Source organism: Chinchilla lanigera, unplaced genomic scaffold, assembly GCF_000276665.1.
Source record: "Chinchilla lanigera isolate Chin_1 unplaced genomic scaffold, ChiLan1.0 scaffold00053, whole genome shotgun sequence".
NCBI lineage: Eukaryota > Metazoa > Chordata > Mammalia > Rodentia > Chinchillidae > Chinchilla > Chinchilla lanigera.
Genome location: NW_004955454.1, coordinates 13,287,942 through 13,304,085, shown reverse-complemented (window position 1 = coordinate 13,304,085; position 16,144 = coordinate 13,287,942). Strand labels below are relative to the sequence as shown.

General features: G+C 45.1%; 1 protein-coding gene across 1 annotated transcript in view; it reads right to left on the bottom strand.

The window, feature by feature from the left end:
- The window catches only part of Rgs20 (regulator of G-protein signaling 20), a 34,322-nt gene that overhangs the window by 1,645 nt on the left and 16,533 nt on the right, over positions 1–16,144 (bottom strand). The window contains exons 3-5 of the mRNA XM_005396066.2: positions 14,918–15,069; positions 8,253–8,336; positions 1,402–1,636 (exon numbers count right to left, since the gene is read on the bottom strand). Coding sequence (XP_005396123.1) covers positions 1,402–1,636; positions 8,253–8,336; positions 14,918–15,066 — 468 coding nt within the window. The 5' untranslated portion in view covers positions 15,067–15,069. The remainder of the gene's footprint in view (positions 1–1,401; positions 1,637–8,252; positions 8,337–14,917; positions 15,070–16,144) is intronic.

Below are 16,144 nucleotides of genomic sequence, written 5' to 3'. Positions count from 1 at the left end.
ATCCCATCTGGCCTATCCGTATCGCATTAGATATGAATTCCGAGCGAGCCCATCTCGTAAAAGGAGATGATGCCGGTGCTGGTTCCAGGTTTTGCTGAGGATTTCATAAAGATGTACTTAGAGCGCCTGTGATGCACTTCGTGCCCTGGACGCCTCAGTGTTTTCGCTCTGATGCTCTGCGTACCCCAAAATAGACTGTCTCATTAAAGAGGGAACCACTGGGCTCCGACTTCACCCGTGGGACACCAGACAAGAACCCAAACCGAAGCTGTAACAGCAGACTGCGCACCCCTCTTCTGAGTACGGACCTGTCACCCCGTCCCGCATTCGCTGGCCACGATCGCTCCAACGCCACGCACGGCATGTGCTGTTAATATAAAACTAGGAGTACGATCAGTTGGCACTGCACGTGGTACTAACGCCAAGCTAGAAAGGCAGCTAGCTAAGCCGTTCGTTTAAGTTTTGACATCAGTGAGCTCTCTCTCCAGCCGCACGAATCCATCAGCCTCTGAGGGTCCCCGTTGCCTACGCACGGGTGGTCTCCGAGCCCAGCAGCTGAAAACGGGCCGGCCGCGTCCCCAGACCCCGCGCAGGCTGCGGAGGAACGCAGCTCGGCCGCGCCCCGCTGGAGGCCTGCTCGCCCCTCTTCCCGCCAGCTCTGCGTCAGTCCCAGGGTCCCTTCATTACTCGGGTCTGCGGCCCTGCCCCTCCCGCTGTGACCCCTGTGGGGCCCGCTCGCTGCTGGCCGCTGGGTTGGGCAGCAGCCTCCAGTCGGGTCTCCCAGAGCCAGCCCGCGCCTCTCCGTCGCCCAGCCAGGGCTCTTTCTCGCGTGCAAACCGCGTTCGAGCGGCCCAGGTGCTCACACGGGATGGCTGGTGCTCACAGGACCAGGCCCGAGGCGTACCAGCTCCACGGTTAATCTGCCGCAGGCCCTGGCGATCCGCTTCCCCCAATCCCCAGCTCCGGTCACTGCTCTGCTCAAAGCTGTCCCGAGCCACTTGAGAGGGGGGAAGGAAGGAACTAGAGCTGTCTTCTTCCCGCGCCCACTTTTTTTGTCTTTTTGAGACAGGGTCTCACCATGCAGTTCAGGCTGGCCTGGAGCTCACTTTGTAGCCCAGGCTGGCCTCGAACTCGCAAGGATCCTCCTGCCTCAGCCTCCTGAGTGCTGGGATTACAGGAGTGCGCCCCACGCCGGACGTTACCCCCTTTCCTGCGCCCTGCCTGCCTACTCCGCTCCCCGATGGGTGAAGGCCTCGCCTCCAGCCGTCCTCACCGGGCGGCCCTCTGGGGACAGTCAAGGCGACCCGGACGCCGTGGGCGCGCGGAGTGTGTTCCGCACCTTGGAGCACGAGCGCGCACACACACGGAGGGCTCGCGGGGAGAAGGCCTCGGGGCACTCACCTCTCTCGGGGAGAGAATGGAGATGTAGTCCTCGTATATGACCCTCGCTCTCTCCTCCGCGGCGCGCGGGCTCGCCTCCTTCTTCAGCTCCTCGCAGGCCATCCAGAACAGCATGTTCTCCTCGCTGAACTCCGTGCGCAGGAACGCCCGGAACGCGTTCCTGCCGGCCGGCGCCGCCATCACGTTGTCGAAGGACTGCGCCCAGGCGCTGACCTCCTCCAGGGTCGGGGCCGGGCTGGGCGCCGGGGGAAGGAGGCAGAGGGGTCGTTACTGCAGCTCGGCGGAATCTGGGCCCCAAAGCACGGCCTCTCCCTCCGGCAACAGAAGAACTGGGTGGATTTGTCCCCGCCAGGCAAGGGCAGACCTGCTGTTCTTTCCTTAAGCCTTGGCAGAAGGCTTCTATCAAACAAACTGTTCGGCACCTTTTGTGGCCAAAATGTGCAGACTAAGTGCTAGAATAACTACTCGGAGTTCCTCCATCCAGACAGATCGGGCAATGTTTGTTATTTTTTTATTTTTTGTCTTTTTGAGACAGGGTCTCGCTGTGCAGTGCAGGCTGGCCTTGAGCTCACTTTGTAGCCCACACTGGCCTCGAACTCCTAATGATCCTCCTGCCTCAGCCTCTGGAGTGCTGGGATTACAGGTGTGTGCCACCACGCCTGGCTGCATTTTGATTTCTAAGGAAATTTTAATTTCTATTTTCATTTCTAATTGTATTTCGTTGAGCTTTCCTTGTATTTTTTGGACCTAGCAGAAGATAATATATTTCGTAAGTCTTTTTAGAGAATCAGCCTTTGCCTTGTCTTCACTGTGTCTGTCTGTCTGTTACTTTGTTTCTGTGCTTACAGATTAGCATCCTCCTTCTCCTAGTTTCTTTATGCTTATTAAGGGGAACTCAACTCAGTAATGATTAGTCTGGGTGCCTTTTCTTACAAACATTTAGGGTTATGTATTTTTCTCTACTTACTGAATTCCTTACATCCTCAGGTTGATACATAGCACTTTCGTGTACATCAATTATAAATTTTTTTTTTTTTTTTGAGACAGGGTCTCACTATATAGCCCAGGCTGGCCTCAAACTCATGGTGATCCTCCTGCCTCAGCCTCCCACCACTCCCACATAAGGTTTTTTTTTAAACCTTATGATTTGCTCTTTGAGGAGCTACATGGAAGTCATTTTAAAAATATTAAACATGAGAATTTTTAGATTAGAATTTTTAAGAAATTGTTTGATTTTTTTTTCTGGCTTTGATTTTAATTGTATTGGGTCAGAGGGAACAGTCTGTTTAACAATGATCCTAAAAATATATTAAGATACTTTATGAGGTAATGCTTGGTCAGTTACTATAAATATTTTATGTATGCTTGAGAAAAATAGGTCTTTTGAAATGATTGGATGCAGGTTTCCACATAACTTGCCTATTTTTTTATTTGTTTTTTTGAGATAGGTCTTGCTATATAGCCCAGGATTGTTTTGAACTCTCAATGATTTTCCTGCCTCAGCCTCCCCAGTGCTGGGATTACAGGCATGCAGCACTAGGCCTGGTTTAAAATTTCTGTCTCTTAGGGATATCTATAACTGAGAGCAGAATGCGGAAAGTTTTGTTATGGTAGCAGATTTGAAAATTCCTTGCTTTAGTGATTTTTGTTTTTTACATTTTGGGACCATTTTAATTAGTTATATGTAAGTTGTTATAACTTACTAGTGAACTAAACCCTTTAATACTTTAGTAGTGATTCTATCTATAAAGTGTTTTTAAATTTTTGTTTTTGAGAAAAAGTAAATTTTTGCTTTTTGAAACTGGGTCTCACTATGTAGCTCAGGCTGGCCTTGAATCCCAGGGATCTACTTTCAAAGTTTTGTAAAGTTTTTGTTTGATATTAGTATTGGGAGGCAGTATAGAACAGTGGATAGACACAAACCCTGGGTGGACTAAATTTAGAATTTGCAGCCACCATTTCTGGAAGGTTGCCACTTACTGACGTGACACCGTCCTGCAAACCAGGAAAAGGTGTCTTTTTTCTAGGCAGGACACTTTTTTTGTTGTCTTTTTTAGACAGGGTCTTGCTATGCAGTTCAGGCTGACCTTGAGCTCAGTTTGTAACCCAGGCTGGGCTTGAACTCACAGCAGTCCTCCTGCCTCAGCCTCCCGAGTGCTGGGATTACAGGTGTGCGCTAGCATACCCGGCCTCTGTGTTTCTTTTAGCTTCCCAGTATCACAGACGATTATTTGATACCAGCAGTAGTTGTTTAGATCTGCTTATACTGGTGTTAACGTATTTGCTCAGCATTTTGTCTTACAATTCAGACTTTCCATTTGGGGTCACTTTCTTCCTGGAAATTACCCTTCAGTTCTTCACACATCTGCTGGTGGTAACATCTCTGTTTCTGTTTTATCTGCGAAGGTCCTAGTTCCTCCCTTACTCCTGGAACACAGTTGGGCTGGATACACAATTCTAGGTGGGCGTTGTTTCTGCATAGCATTTGCCGATGATTGTGTTTCTGGTGCCCAGAATTTCAGCTGACAACTCTGCTCCGTCTTATATACTTCTAGGCAACCTGTCTTCTCTTCGTAGCTGCTTTTAAGTCTCCTCTTTGTTTTTTTTTATTCTACAGTTTCAGTACAATTAGGTCTAGGTGTAGGGAACATTCACCTTACCTGATATACACTGTGGGACACACACACACACACACACACACATTTCTGAGAATTCGTGTCTTTCATCCGATCTGGAAAATCTTAACTATTATTTCCTGCTTTTCCGCCTTTAATCGGGAACTTTGACTAGATGTTATGTTAATTCTTGTCACTTTAGCCTTCAGTTTTCTGATTTGATTTTTATATTTCAGTCTCCTTTGTCACGTGGTCTTTTTGGATACCTTGAAGTTCACAAGCTAGTTCTTTAGCTGTATCTAATCTTCGTACCTTTTCTTTCTTTCCTTTTTTGTTTCTTTCTTTTTTTTTTTTTTTTGCAATGCTGAGGATTGAACCTGGGGCCTCACATGTGCTAGGCAAGTGCTCTAACACTGAGCTACATCCCAGACCTTTCACTACTGTATTTACTTTATCTGTATTTTGAGATAGGCTCTTGCTAAGTTGTCCACACTGGCCTTGAACTTGGGAACCTGTGATACCCCTGCCTCAGGCTCCTGAGTGGCTGATAACAGGCAGGCACACGACACCAGCAGCTGTATCTAATCTTCTATCCTAGTGATCCATTTACAGATTCCAACAGTAATTTTTCATTTTTAAAAGCTCCTCTCATCCTGAGATGCTCATACCACACACCGCTCATCTGGGGAAAGACCCAAATTCAAAACTCAAGGTACGGCTCTTACCGAGTGTGCACTGCTTTGCCACCCTCTTGAAGCTGAAAACTCATAAAGGTGAGCTATAAATCGGGAGCGTTTGGTCCTTACGCACTGGGGAAAAAGCAACAACCCTGCTTTCGTGTGCTTAGCAGTCACAGCTCAGGGCTCAGCTTGCTCTTGGTTTCGTTTTTAAAGTACTTTATCATATTCTTTTACAAAGCATGTTAGGTTTATTTATTTATTTTTTATTTTTTTGGTTTTTTTTTTTTTCCAGTACCGGGAATCGAACTCACGACCTTGCGCTTGCCAGGCAGGCGCTGTGCCGCTGAGCTAAATCCCCAGCCCGCATTTTAGGTTTAGGCAAGAGCTGTAATTCTGTATTTGCAAAGGCTTTGGCTCCTTTATCTGGCGTCATAAGGAGAAAACTCTCCGTTTGGTTTTGGGGGGTACAGGTTGTACATCAAAAAAGGGAGATCAAGAAGTGCATATGCAGACAACTCATCCTAGTTACCTGAAAATTACAGAAAAACACTCTCCCGTGTACAGGGGCTCAAAATATACATTCCTTATCTGAGCTACACCACCCTAGCAAAAATAAATTTTTTATTATAATGTTTTTATATTGTTTGGTTTTGGTTTAATCATGTCAGATGAATTCATCATGAAAAATTATTATGTATAAAGAAATGTATCATAACTCGAAGTTATTTTTTAAACTATGATTTTAAATAAAATAAAAAAATTTATCTATGTATGAATCCTGGGTTATTGTTTTTTGTTGTTTTTTCAGTGCTGGGATTGAACTCAGGGTCTGGTGCGTGGTAGGCAAACATTGCGCTGCTGAACTATACTCCCACCTATTTTCATTTTAATTTTTTGAGACAAAGTTCTGCTAAACTGCCCAGCTGGCCTCAAACTTGCAGCCTTCCTGCCTCAGCCTCCTGAGTAGCTGGGATTACAGGCATGCGCCACTTTGCCCGGCTAATCCTCGATTATTTTCACAAAGTTCAATTATATTAGAGAAGTTTAAAGTATGGTAAATTATGTTCCTTAAATATGTGAATTCAGTGCTGGCCATGTTGGCACATGCCTGTAATCCCAGCACTTGGGAGGCTGAGGCAGGATGATTGCTGTGAGTTCAAGGCCAGCCTGGGCCACATAATGAGCTCAAGGCAAAGTGAGATCCTGTCTCAAAACAAAAATTTGAAGGGCTGCAGATGTACTTCAGTGGCACAAGCACCTGCCTGGGAAGCACAAGGTCCTTAGCTTGATTCTCAGCACAAAAGAAAAAAAATTATAAAAATATGTGAATTCACAAGATATCTTTTCCTCCTATCACTTAAGAAACACACATTAAAGAATGATTTTGAAAAAGTTAAAGGTAATGACAGTAGGATGTTTTTAAGAAGAAAGGTCCCACCCTGTGTTCCATACTAGTAAAGCAACTAAAACAAAAGAAAGGGTGGTTCCTACGCAAAGGAAAAAACAAGGAAACCATTAGGAGGAATTGCAGGACCCAGCCACGGAATTGGCTGAGAGATTAAACACACCAGAAATGATCAAAATAACTGACGGAGACTCAGGTGGGCCAAAATCTGACGGAATGCTATTTTTACCAGAAAATTGAAAATGCGTAGACGGGCGAGACGTCCGGGAGACGCAGTACGTACAACATACCCCAAGCAGCGCCGGAAGCGGACGGCATCAGATCTGCAGGCTCGCTCGGCGGCAATTTTTGTGAGCAAGCGAAGGGCGGGGCCCACAGAGCGCCTGCCGCCCCGGCTCTGCTCCGCCGGCCCCAGCTTAGTGAGAACTCCCAACAGTCCTCGACTGGCTTAGCTACAGCTCACCATCATCATCCCCACGCTGCAGGAGAAAACTGAGGTGGAACGCAGCCCCCAAGTCTAGCGCCCAAGGTTGTATGGGTAGGACCATCAGCGCCAGGACCAGGTGCAGGCATTCCGATTCCGATGTGACCTTCCCGGAAAGTGATGCATGCGGATCGATAAGTCGCCTACTTTTATCTGAGATAGGGTCTCACTATGTAGTCTAGGCTGGCCTTGAACTCACTATGTAGCCCAGATTGATCTCGAACTGGAAGCAATCCTCCTGCCTCAGCCTCCCAAGTGTTGGAATGGATAGGCGAGGGCCTCCACACCCAGCCTTACCTACCGTTTTTAATAGACTCATACACAGTGGAAGATTTTAACATGCCTCCTAGACTTTGAAAGAGCTGGTCAGGGATAAACAAGAAAAATTTTTAAGAAATTTTGGACCATTAGCTTTTTTCCTCTCAAAAATAAACAATTTAGGCCAGATGTCATGGCACATGTGCTAATCCCAGTACTCTGAGACTGAGGCAGGAGGATCTCAAATTCAAGTCCAGCCTGGGCAAGTTAGCACAATCCCATCTCAATGTAAAAAATGAGCTATTTATGTAGTTCAGTATGCTTTATTTTTATTTTTATTTTTTATTTTTTGCCTTTTTTGAGACAAGGTGTCACTATGCAGTTCAGGCTGGCCTTGAGCTCACTTTGTAGCCCAGGCTGGTCTTGAACTTGCAACGATCCTCCTGCCTCAGCCTCCCGCGTGCTGGGATTACAGGCGTGCGCCACCACGTCCAGCCTTGTAGTTTAGTTTGAAGGCCCTGGGTTAAATCTCCAGTATAAAAAAAGAGGTAATTTAATCTAAAATTTCTTTGATTAGTGCTTTTAGGATATTTGTCTAATGTCCACAATTATACAGGCATAACATCAAGAATAAGAACAATTAAAGTACAGTAAATTAACTGATAATACAGGAAGAAATATAAAGTTTGGCATTAAAGTAGTTCATGTGTTCTTTCAAAACATTGAAAAACAATACTTTAGCCATTCAGTATAAATTAATAATTCAGAAAAAACCAAACTGCCTAAATGCTGCTGAAAACTATGTTGTTTCATTGTAGTCTTATTTTTAAAAGTCTCTAAGAATAAAATTGTATTATTGTGGTTTCTCAAGATGGATCAATTTTTTTTTGTTGTTTTATTTTTGTTTTTGTTTTTGAGACAGGGTCTTGCTATGTAGCGCAGGCTGGCCTCGAACTCACAGCGACAAAAGGGATCAATTTATATCTGTGGTTAGCAGGGGAATTAGATTAATGGACTTTATTTCCCCTCCTCCCTCCTTCCCTCCCTCCCTTGCAGCACTGGGGCTTGAACCAGTATTAATATTATTATTATCCGGATTAAGCTGCTTTCCCAGCCCGTTTTTACTCGTTAGAGACAGGCTCTCGCCGAGACACGGGCTGCCCAGGCTGGGCTCAGCCCTGCTGCTGCGGGCGGGAGGTGCGTGCCGTTCGCGCAGTCTGGAATCGGCGCCTCTCAACCCCGTTAACACAGTGAATTCAAAGGGGCCCTGCCGAGGGAAAGTTATGCCACGCTGAGATTCGATGCTGTTAAACTGTAGAAAACTTGTCTAAGTTCAGCTGAAACATAAAACGCAGCAAGAGAAAGGTCCGTACTTCTGTTAGCCAATCAACCAGAACCCCACGCCTCACCTTTCTTCGCAGGCCGGGAAGTTTGTTCTGAGTTCGCGCGTGGCCCTCGTGGGCCTGTGTTCTTCTTGGTTTCTTACGGTGAGGCTGTAGGAGGAAGACAAGGTCCCTTGCATCAGGGAAAGTCTTTCTTAACACACAAAGAGAAGTTAAAGTCAAGTAAACTTTTTTAAAAAAAGAACATGATTCTAACTGCTTTTCTTGGAAAGAAGAACACATGTCATGGCACATGTGTTAATCCCAGTACTCTGAGACTGGGATTAACTGACCTACATAAACATGTTTGGTTTTCTAAGAAAACCGAAATTTGACAATAAGGTATCTGTGTTAGTTTTCGGTCACTGTAAGAAAATACACGAGTGTATATTCCGTTATAAGAAAGGAGGGCCATTCTGGCTTATAGTTTTGGACGTCCGGTCTGATTGGCCAGCCCGTGGTGTTGGCCCTGGGGGCAGGCAGCCTATCACGGGAGGGGTGAACGGCCCAGCAAAACTGCTCCTGCCGAAGAGAAACGGGGGTGAGGGAGAGGAGAAAAGAAAGGGAAAAATATATACGATAGTTGAGATAGTTCTATTGCCAATTTCTCTTAGTTCATTGAAAAGAAACGTTTGTGCTACTGTTGCTTGGACAATTAAATGCCTCTCTTGTACTCTGAGTAGCTAATTTAAAAATGAAGTATGCAATGCACTAACCAGTTACCCTCCTATTACCTTGTTTTGAAATTTTGTGGGTTTTTATCTTTAAAATAAAATTTAAAAATAAAAACTGGAAAAAACAAACAAAAGCCAAAAAACCTTGCTGTTACCACTAGCAAAGGAGAGGAAGGAGCTGTCACCCACCATCCCCTCTGAGGGCCACCCCCACGGGGCGCTACCTCTCCCGCTTCTACCGTCTCCCTATAGCGCCACCCTAAGGCCAAGCATTAAACACACAAGTCTTTTGGCAACATTCAAAATCCAAACTATAGCAGTATTAGAAAAATAAATTTATTTGTAACACTGCATCCTACCGTAACTGAGGAAAGGTTATAAATTATTGTGGTTGCCTGACGTGGGGCCACACACTTGGGAGGCTGTGGCAGTAAAATCACCATGAGTTTGAGGCCAGCCTGGTCTGTGAGTTCAAGGTCAACCTGAACTACATAGTGAGATCCCGTCTCAAAAAAGATTATTATGCTTGGTTGGATGAAGAAAATACTAAAAAGAAAAAGACTGCCAGGAATATTTTGGGTTATTTCATTTTCTGTGCCTTAAAAACATTATACATCTTACATGCTTTGTTTCTAGTCAAAATGGAGCTTTTAAACATTTATTGGCACATGTAGAAAAGTTTTAGAAAAAAATCAATCAAAACCCACTATTGTATCATTGAAGAAAATTTGTTTCTTAAATAGTATTGTACATGTCGCTGTAAATTTATCCCAAGCATTTTTGTTATTATTGTAAATGGAATTTTACATCTACTTTTCCTTTTTTGGGGGGTGAGGGGTTCCAGGAATCCAGCTCAGCATCTTGCACTTGCCAGGCAGGCGCATGTGCCCCTGAGCCGTCTCCCCGGCCCCATCTACCTTTTTCTAAGCAGTTACTATTTGTACACATGAAGGCTATGGTTTCTTGGTGGTTTTACTGAGCGGTCATTCACATCCCACCAAGTCTACCTGTTTGAGGTGTACAAGTCAGCGGTTTTTAGTATCATACTCAAAAGCTCGAGCAGCCCTCACCACGCTGCAGAATATTTTCACGGTCCCCCAAAGAAACCCATACCTGTTGGAAGTCCCTCCCATAATAACACCCATCTCTCCTGCTGCCCCAGGCTGTGGAAACACTGATGATCTACATCCAGTCCCTCTGGACTTGCCAATTCTGAATCATAAATTACCCGATCTCTTGTGGCCGGCATCTTTCACAAAGTTTCCATAGTGTACTTGTGTTGAATGTAGCATACACGAGTACTTCCTTCTCTGGTTGAATAATATTACATCGTATGATTATACCACGTTCTATGATTGTACACTCTACTGCACGTTGTTTACCCATTCATCAACAGATGGATACTTTTCCCACATTTTGGTGGCATGAATGATGCCATGTACACCCCTCTGCAAGTTTCTATCCACACATATTTTTGTTTCTCTTAGGTTAGACGCCTAAGGGTAGAACTGTGGCAGCATATGGTAACTATTTTTAACATTGCGAGGAACTCTCAAACTTTTTCTTAAAGCAGCTGTACCATTTTACACTCCCTCAAACAATATTTGAGATCTAATCTCTCTGTATCCTTGCTTTTTTTTTTTTGTTTGTTTTTTGGTACCAGGGATTGAACTCATGACCTTGCACTTGCCGGGCAGGCGCTGTGCCACTGAGCTAAATCCCCAGCCCTCTGTATCCTTGTTAATAGACATTATTGTTGTCTTTTTGATTCTGGTCTCCAAAGTGAACGTGAAATGTTCTCTCACTGTGGCTGGATTTGCATTTATTTGCTAATGACTAATAATACTGAGCATCTTTGCAAGTATTTAACTACTGCATATCTTGGAGACATGTCTCTCTATCCTTTGAAGACTTTTAAAGTTATTTGTTTTTTGTTTTTGAAATGTAGAGTTTTTAAAATATACTTTAGATATGTCTTAAAGGCAATTGTAATGTTAATTTCTATCTACCATACTGAATTCGCCCATGTTTGCGTCAGCTCTAGCAATGACTCTCAAAAATAAAAACAATTCTCTTGAGCTGTCCAGGTAGACTTTCATTTCTACAAATAGGGAGAATTTTATCTCTTCTTTTCCCGCATTCTTAGGCCACTAATTGTTTTCTGTTGTCTAACTGATACATAAAATACAATGTCAAGCAGTAATAAAGACTGCGGACATCCGTTTGTTACCCTTGACTTCAGCAGGAATGGTTTTAGTGTTCCTTGAATTTAAAAGTGGCTGTTTTGGGGGGGAAAGGTGCTAGAGGTTGGACCTAGGGTCTTACGCATGCTAAATATGTATTTTACCAGCAAACTACATCCCTGGTTCCTAAAGTATGCATTTTTCATTGATGATTTGAGTTTTTTTTTATCTTATTATTGCTGCTGTAGTAATGCTTCTATTTTATTATGTCTTTCTTTAACATTTCCAGTCCATTTTATAAATTCTTTTTTTTTTTTTTTCCGGTACCGGGAACCAAACTCACAACCTTGCACTTGCCAGGCAGGCGCTGTGCCGCTGAGCTAAATCTCCAGCCCCCATTTTATAAATTCTTGATAGCTTATTCTCTGCAGTCCATTTTATGAATTTTCACTGGGTGTATGTACGTAAGGCTTTGTTTTTCTTTAAAGGCAAAAACCATTAAACATGCAAGACCCCTTTTGAATTTCTTTCACAATGCTAGGACTTCAAAAATACTTGAAACTCGAAAAATAAATAAATAAAATTTCAATAAACAGTGGTTTCTTCAAAATGCAACAAAACAAAACAAAAAACCCGAGAAGCACGAGGTGTCAGCCTCTACGTGGGCATCAACACCGCCTGACTTCTTCTGTAAGTCAAACACCCAGCTGCACAATGGGTACGGAACGTGAAGAGAGAAAGGAATTCTGAATCTGACACGCGATTCCTGAGAGAACTGGCAGCTATACTGTGAGCTAAATAATGCAAAATTTGCTTAAAGCTTTGACATTTTTTCCTACCTCATCAGGTCAAAGTAGACATATTTTTTAAAGGAGACCATAAATTCTAAAAAGACTGAAGAATATAGTTTTGTTCAAGTTTTGTTTATCGAGGTCTACCGTGACTGATAACAAGGAAAGAGAAAATGTCAGCAGAAGCCACGCTGGTTGCTCACCAGGGTTTAGAAATGTTCAGTAAAGATCCGTGCTTAGATATATCTTGAGTTATAAGGACGGAAAAAATTCTTCAACTTTCTGTAAATAAAAAAAGTAATTTTCAAAAGAGCAAGAGTCTGTGTGTTTTCTAGTTTGTAACACTAATACTAGAAGGCTGTGGAGATGAACTTTGAGAAAGATGTCAAAGGGCTCAGGAAACATTTTGCCATTTCTCTTTCTTAAAAATTGACTGCATCACGCACAGTGGTGCACACCTGTAATGCAGCACTTGGGAAGCTGAAGCAGGAAGATCGCTGCAAGTTCGAGGCCAGTCTGGGCTAAAAAGTGAGTTTAAAGCCAGCCTGAACTGCATAGTGAGACCCTGGCTGAAAAAGAAAAAAGAAAGAAAAAAAAAAAAAAGAGAAAGAAAGAAAGAAAGAAAGTAAGAAAGAAAGAAAGAAAAAATTGACTGCATTATGTATACTGCATAGATAAATCTCAAAAGACTACTAAGAAAAAAATAATCAGGGAAAATGAATTGCCTTCCACTGATGTGAAAATAACATATTATTTTTATTTTTAATTTTATTCTTTGAGACAGTCTCTTGCTAGGTAGTTCAGGCTGGCCTTGAACTTACTATGTAGATGAGGCTAGCTTCTAACTCACGGGAATCCTCCTGCCTCACCCTCCTGAATGCTGGGATCATGGGTGTGTGCTGCCACACTGGGCGTTATATTTTTACACTAATTATAAATGTCATTAATTTTAAAAGAAAATTGTCTTAGATTTTTTCCAAGCAAGACTTCAGTGATTTGATTTGTCTATCACCAACATGAGATTATTTGCTTGCAGCTGGGTTTTACAGTTTTTAACATGAAATTAAATGCCAGATATCACATTTGACCCCTTTTGGGTCTATACTGACACTTACTGTCTGTGATTTCCCCCTGGATTCACTTTTTTTTCCCTGAAACACTAAGAGCCTTTCGTATTTCTTTTTTTTTCTTTCTTTCTTATTTCTTTTAGGGAGGTCTGTAAGTAGTAATTCGAGTATGTCTGGGAATGTCTTATTTTCTACACTCTTGAGTTACAGTTTGAGTTTTCAGTTAGACCTCTGAAGACAATTCTTTCGCTTTTTATAGACACGATGGGTGCTATGTAAGTGGTGGTGATGCGGGGCAGCCGCAGCCCCCATCTCATTTACCCTGTGGCATTTAGGACTAGCAGGAACTCGCCTGCCTCGGCCTGCCAGCCTTTCCGTCCTCAGGACGCCGGGCCCCGCCCAAGGAGTGGGAGACACCAGAAATGCCAGCTGGAGTCTCAGAGGCACCGGGACCCCTCCTGTTCTGCTCCTCTCTCAGACGATGGCCTCCAGTCAGCACTGACCTCCAGGCAGAGTGAAGGAGTGGAGAGGGAGGCTGTGGTTGCCGGGCGTCCTCCCCAGGCAGGGCAGGCCCTAAACATGCGCTTTCTCGGGGGACTCCCCGCAGCTCCCTGTGGAGACAGCGGGCTTGCCAGGGCCGGGCTGTTAGCCCTGTGAGCGCCCCACCAACATGCCCCCACCAACACGCTCCCGCCTCCGGTCTGAGATCCCATCGGTCCCTGGGATGGTCTATGGCTGGCGCTGTCCACAGGCCTGAATTTCTTGGAAGGTAACAAAAGCGCTTAAATCAAGCGGGAGGAGCAGAGCAAACCTCCTATGTTTATTTCCGATCCCGCTTCCTCCCCGGGGACCACTGCAATAGTTCTATATCACTGTTCGCCATCACCTCGGGGTCCGGGTTTCTTCTCTGACGGACAGTGAAGCCTTGGTCTGACCCGGAGCCAAGCCTTCGCACATTTGCGGGAACCTACCCGCCTACAGCAGCGCAAAAGCTGGGCCGCTCGAGGCGCTCTTCATATCCAGGATTTCACAGGTGCAGCCCAGCGCGCCGTGACCGCTCGGAGTGAAGCCTGGTTCCTCCACACCCTCAGCAGCGACTCAGCCCTGAGCGCGTCACATTCAAGCGAGTTCTCCCTCTTTTTGTAAAGCAAAGACTGTGTATCTTCCGCTGCCAGGAAGTCAGACTACGCTTTTAGATTTTTGTCTGAATTTTAAGCATATGTTTTGACATTTCTCTATTAAGAAACAAAATTAAAATGGAAGCAGCAGGAGATAAAACCTGGACCTCGTAACCCTAGACTCAGCTTAGGGCTGGGAGGCAGCACTTACAAGACCTATTTATTTATTTATTTATTTACTTACTTATTTTTGAGTCAGGGTCTTGCTATGTAGTTCAGGGTGGCCTTGAACTATGTAGCCCAGGTTAGCTTCAAACTTGTGGCAATCTTCCTGCCTCAGCCTCCTGAATGCTGGGATAACTGGTGTGTGCCACCGCACCTGGCTATAAGACCCATTTTATTTTTTTTTTGGTACCAGGAATCGAACTCAGGACCTTGCACTTGCCAGGCAGGTGCTTGTGCCGCTGAGCTATATCCCCGGTCCTAAGACCCATTTTAAATCCCAACTCTTCCACAAAACTTTTGCAGCAAAGGAATGCCTTTCCGACCAATTATGTAGAGTTTCTGCTGCTTGTGCCCGAAAGATGACCTGTGATCATCACAGCCTTACGTTGTTCTTTAGTGGTCTAACCTATGCTACCCTGAGTTTTAGTGTTTGAATATAAATTCCTTGAGAATTTGACAAAGGTAGCTTATTACTGGCGGTTAAAAAAATTTTTTTTTGGTGTTCTTCAGTATTAGGCATATAGTAGTTGCTTTAAAAAATGATGAATTAATCATAAGCGGACACTATTCAAGGGCACACTTCCTAGGCAGTAGCACACTGATTTTTTTTTAAAGAAAAAGTCCCAAACCTTACCACGAACAGCTGCAGCAGCAGCACCAGCAGAAGCAGCAGGCGTTGGAGCCCCGGCTCTCAGCTCCGGCCTGGGCCACAGGGGCGCCCCCGGGAGCGTCCTGCGAGGCCAGCGTCTGCCTCTTGCGCATCTCCATGCATTCGGATCCCATGGGCTGCCAAGGGAAGGGAGAAAGAAGGGCGGGGTGCAGAGTTAGGAAGACATCCGCGGAGGGATTCGGTGGTGAAGAGGCAGAGTCACTACATCCAGGTCATTTTTCTAATTCGGGTCGAACCGTTGTTAGAATCCGTCAAGCAAGGTGATAAGTTCCAGGGATGAAATGGCTAAGAGACTTGCCCTGAGGCCGTCAGTATGCGAGGACAAAGACAAGCACTGCAGACTGTACGAGATGCTACGCCAGGTGCGGTTCCCTCTCCCGGTCCCTCTGGGCTGGACCGGAGGGGAGCAGCTGCGCTCACGGTTTAATTACAGCTGCCCGGGAAGCCAGGGCACAGCGGGGAGGCGCCGCGCCCAAAGGTCAGCCACGCTAACCCAGCCACCAGCAACGCCGCAAGAGTGGTGGCCCTGAGGCCGAGTGTGAGGTCAGAGCTGCAAGACACTCACACCTTTCCCGGCTGCATGGCAGTGCAGAGGAGCTCAGCGCTGTACCCGAAAAGCTCAGAACACAGCCTGCTTCACAGTAACCGCTCCGTTATTCCCAGGACTGCGGGCTGCCCAGATCCGCCTCAGGGACAGTCGCTGCTGCCCGCCGCATGGTGGTCAGGCGTGGGACACACAAGATCTACGGCCTCCCACACGAGTGCTTTTTGCTGAGGACAAAGCAGTGTGAAGGGGTGAGGTGTACAGGGACCGTTTCAGAAAAGGAAGCTGAGTTCCTGGCAGAGCTCACTGTAAGCTGAATGGAGTTTGGAATTAAATTCCAGAGGCATTATTCTACTCTAAACTTAGATGTGTATATTCTCCTGACTGTGACCTAATCCTGTATGCGACCGGATCTTAGCTATTCTAATCTCCCACTATTATTACTATTTTGCAGTACCAGGAATGCAGTACCTATTTTACACTACCCAGGGCCTTCACAATAAGTACATCCCAGCCCTTGTTACAATTTTTTTGAGACAGCATCTAAGTCCCTAAACTGCCCAGACTTAGCTGTAACCGGTGCTCTCCTGCCTCAGCCTCTGGGGGTGCCACTGGCTCCTTTATTTTCAGGAGGAGGCCTTGCTACG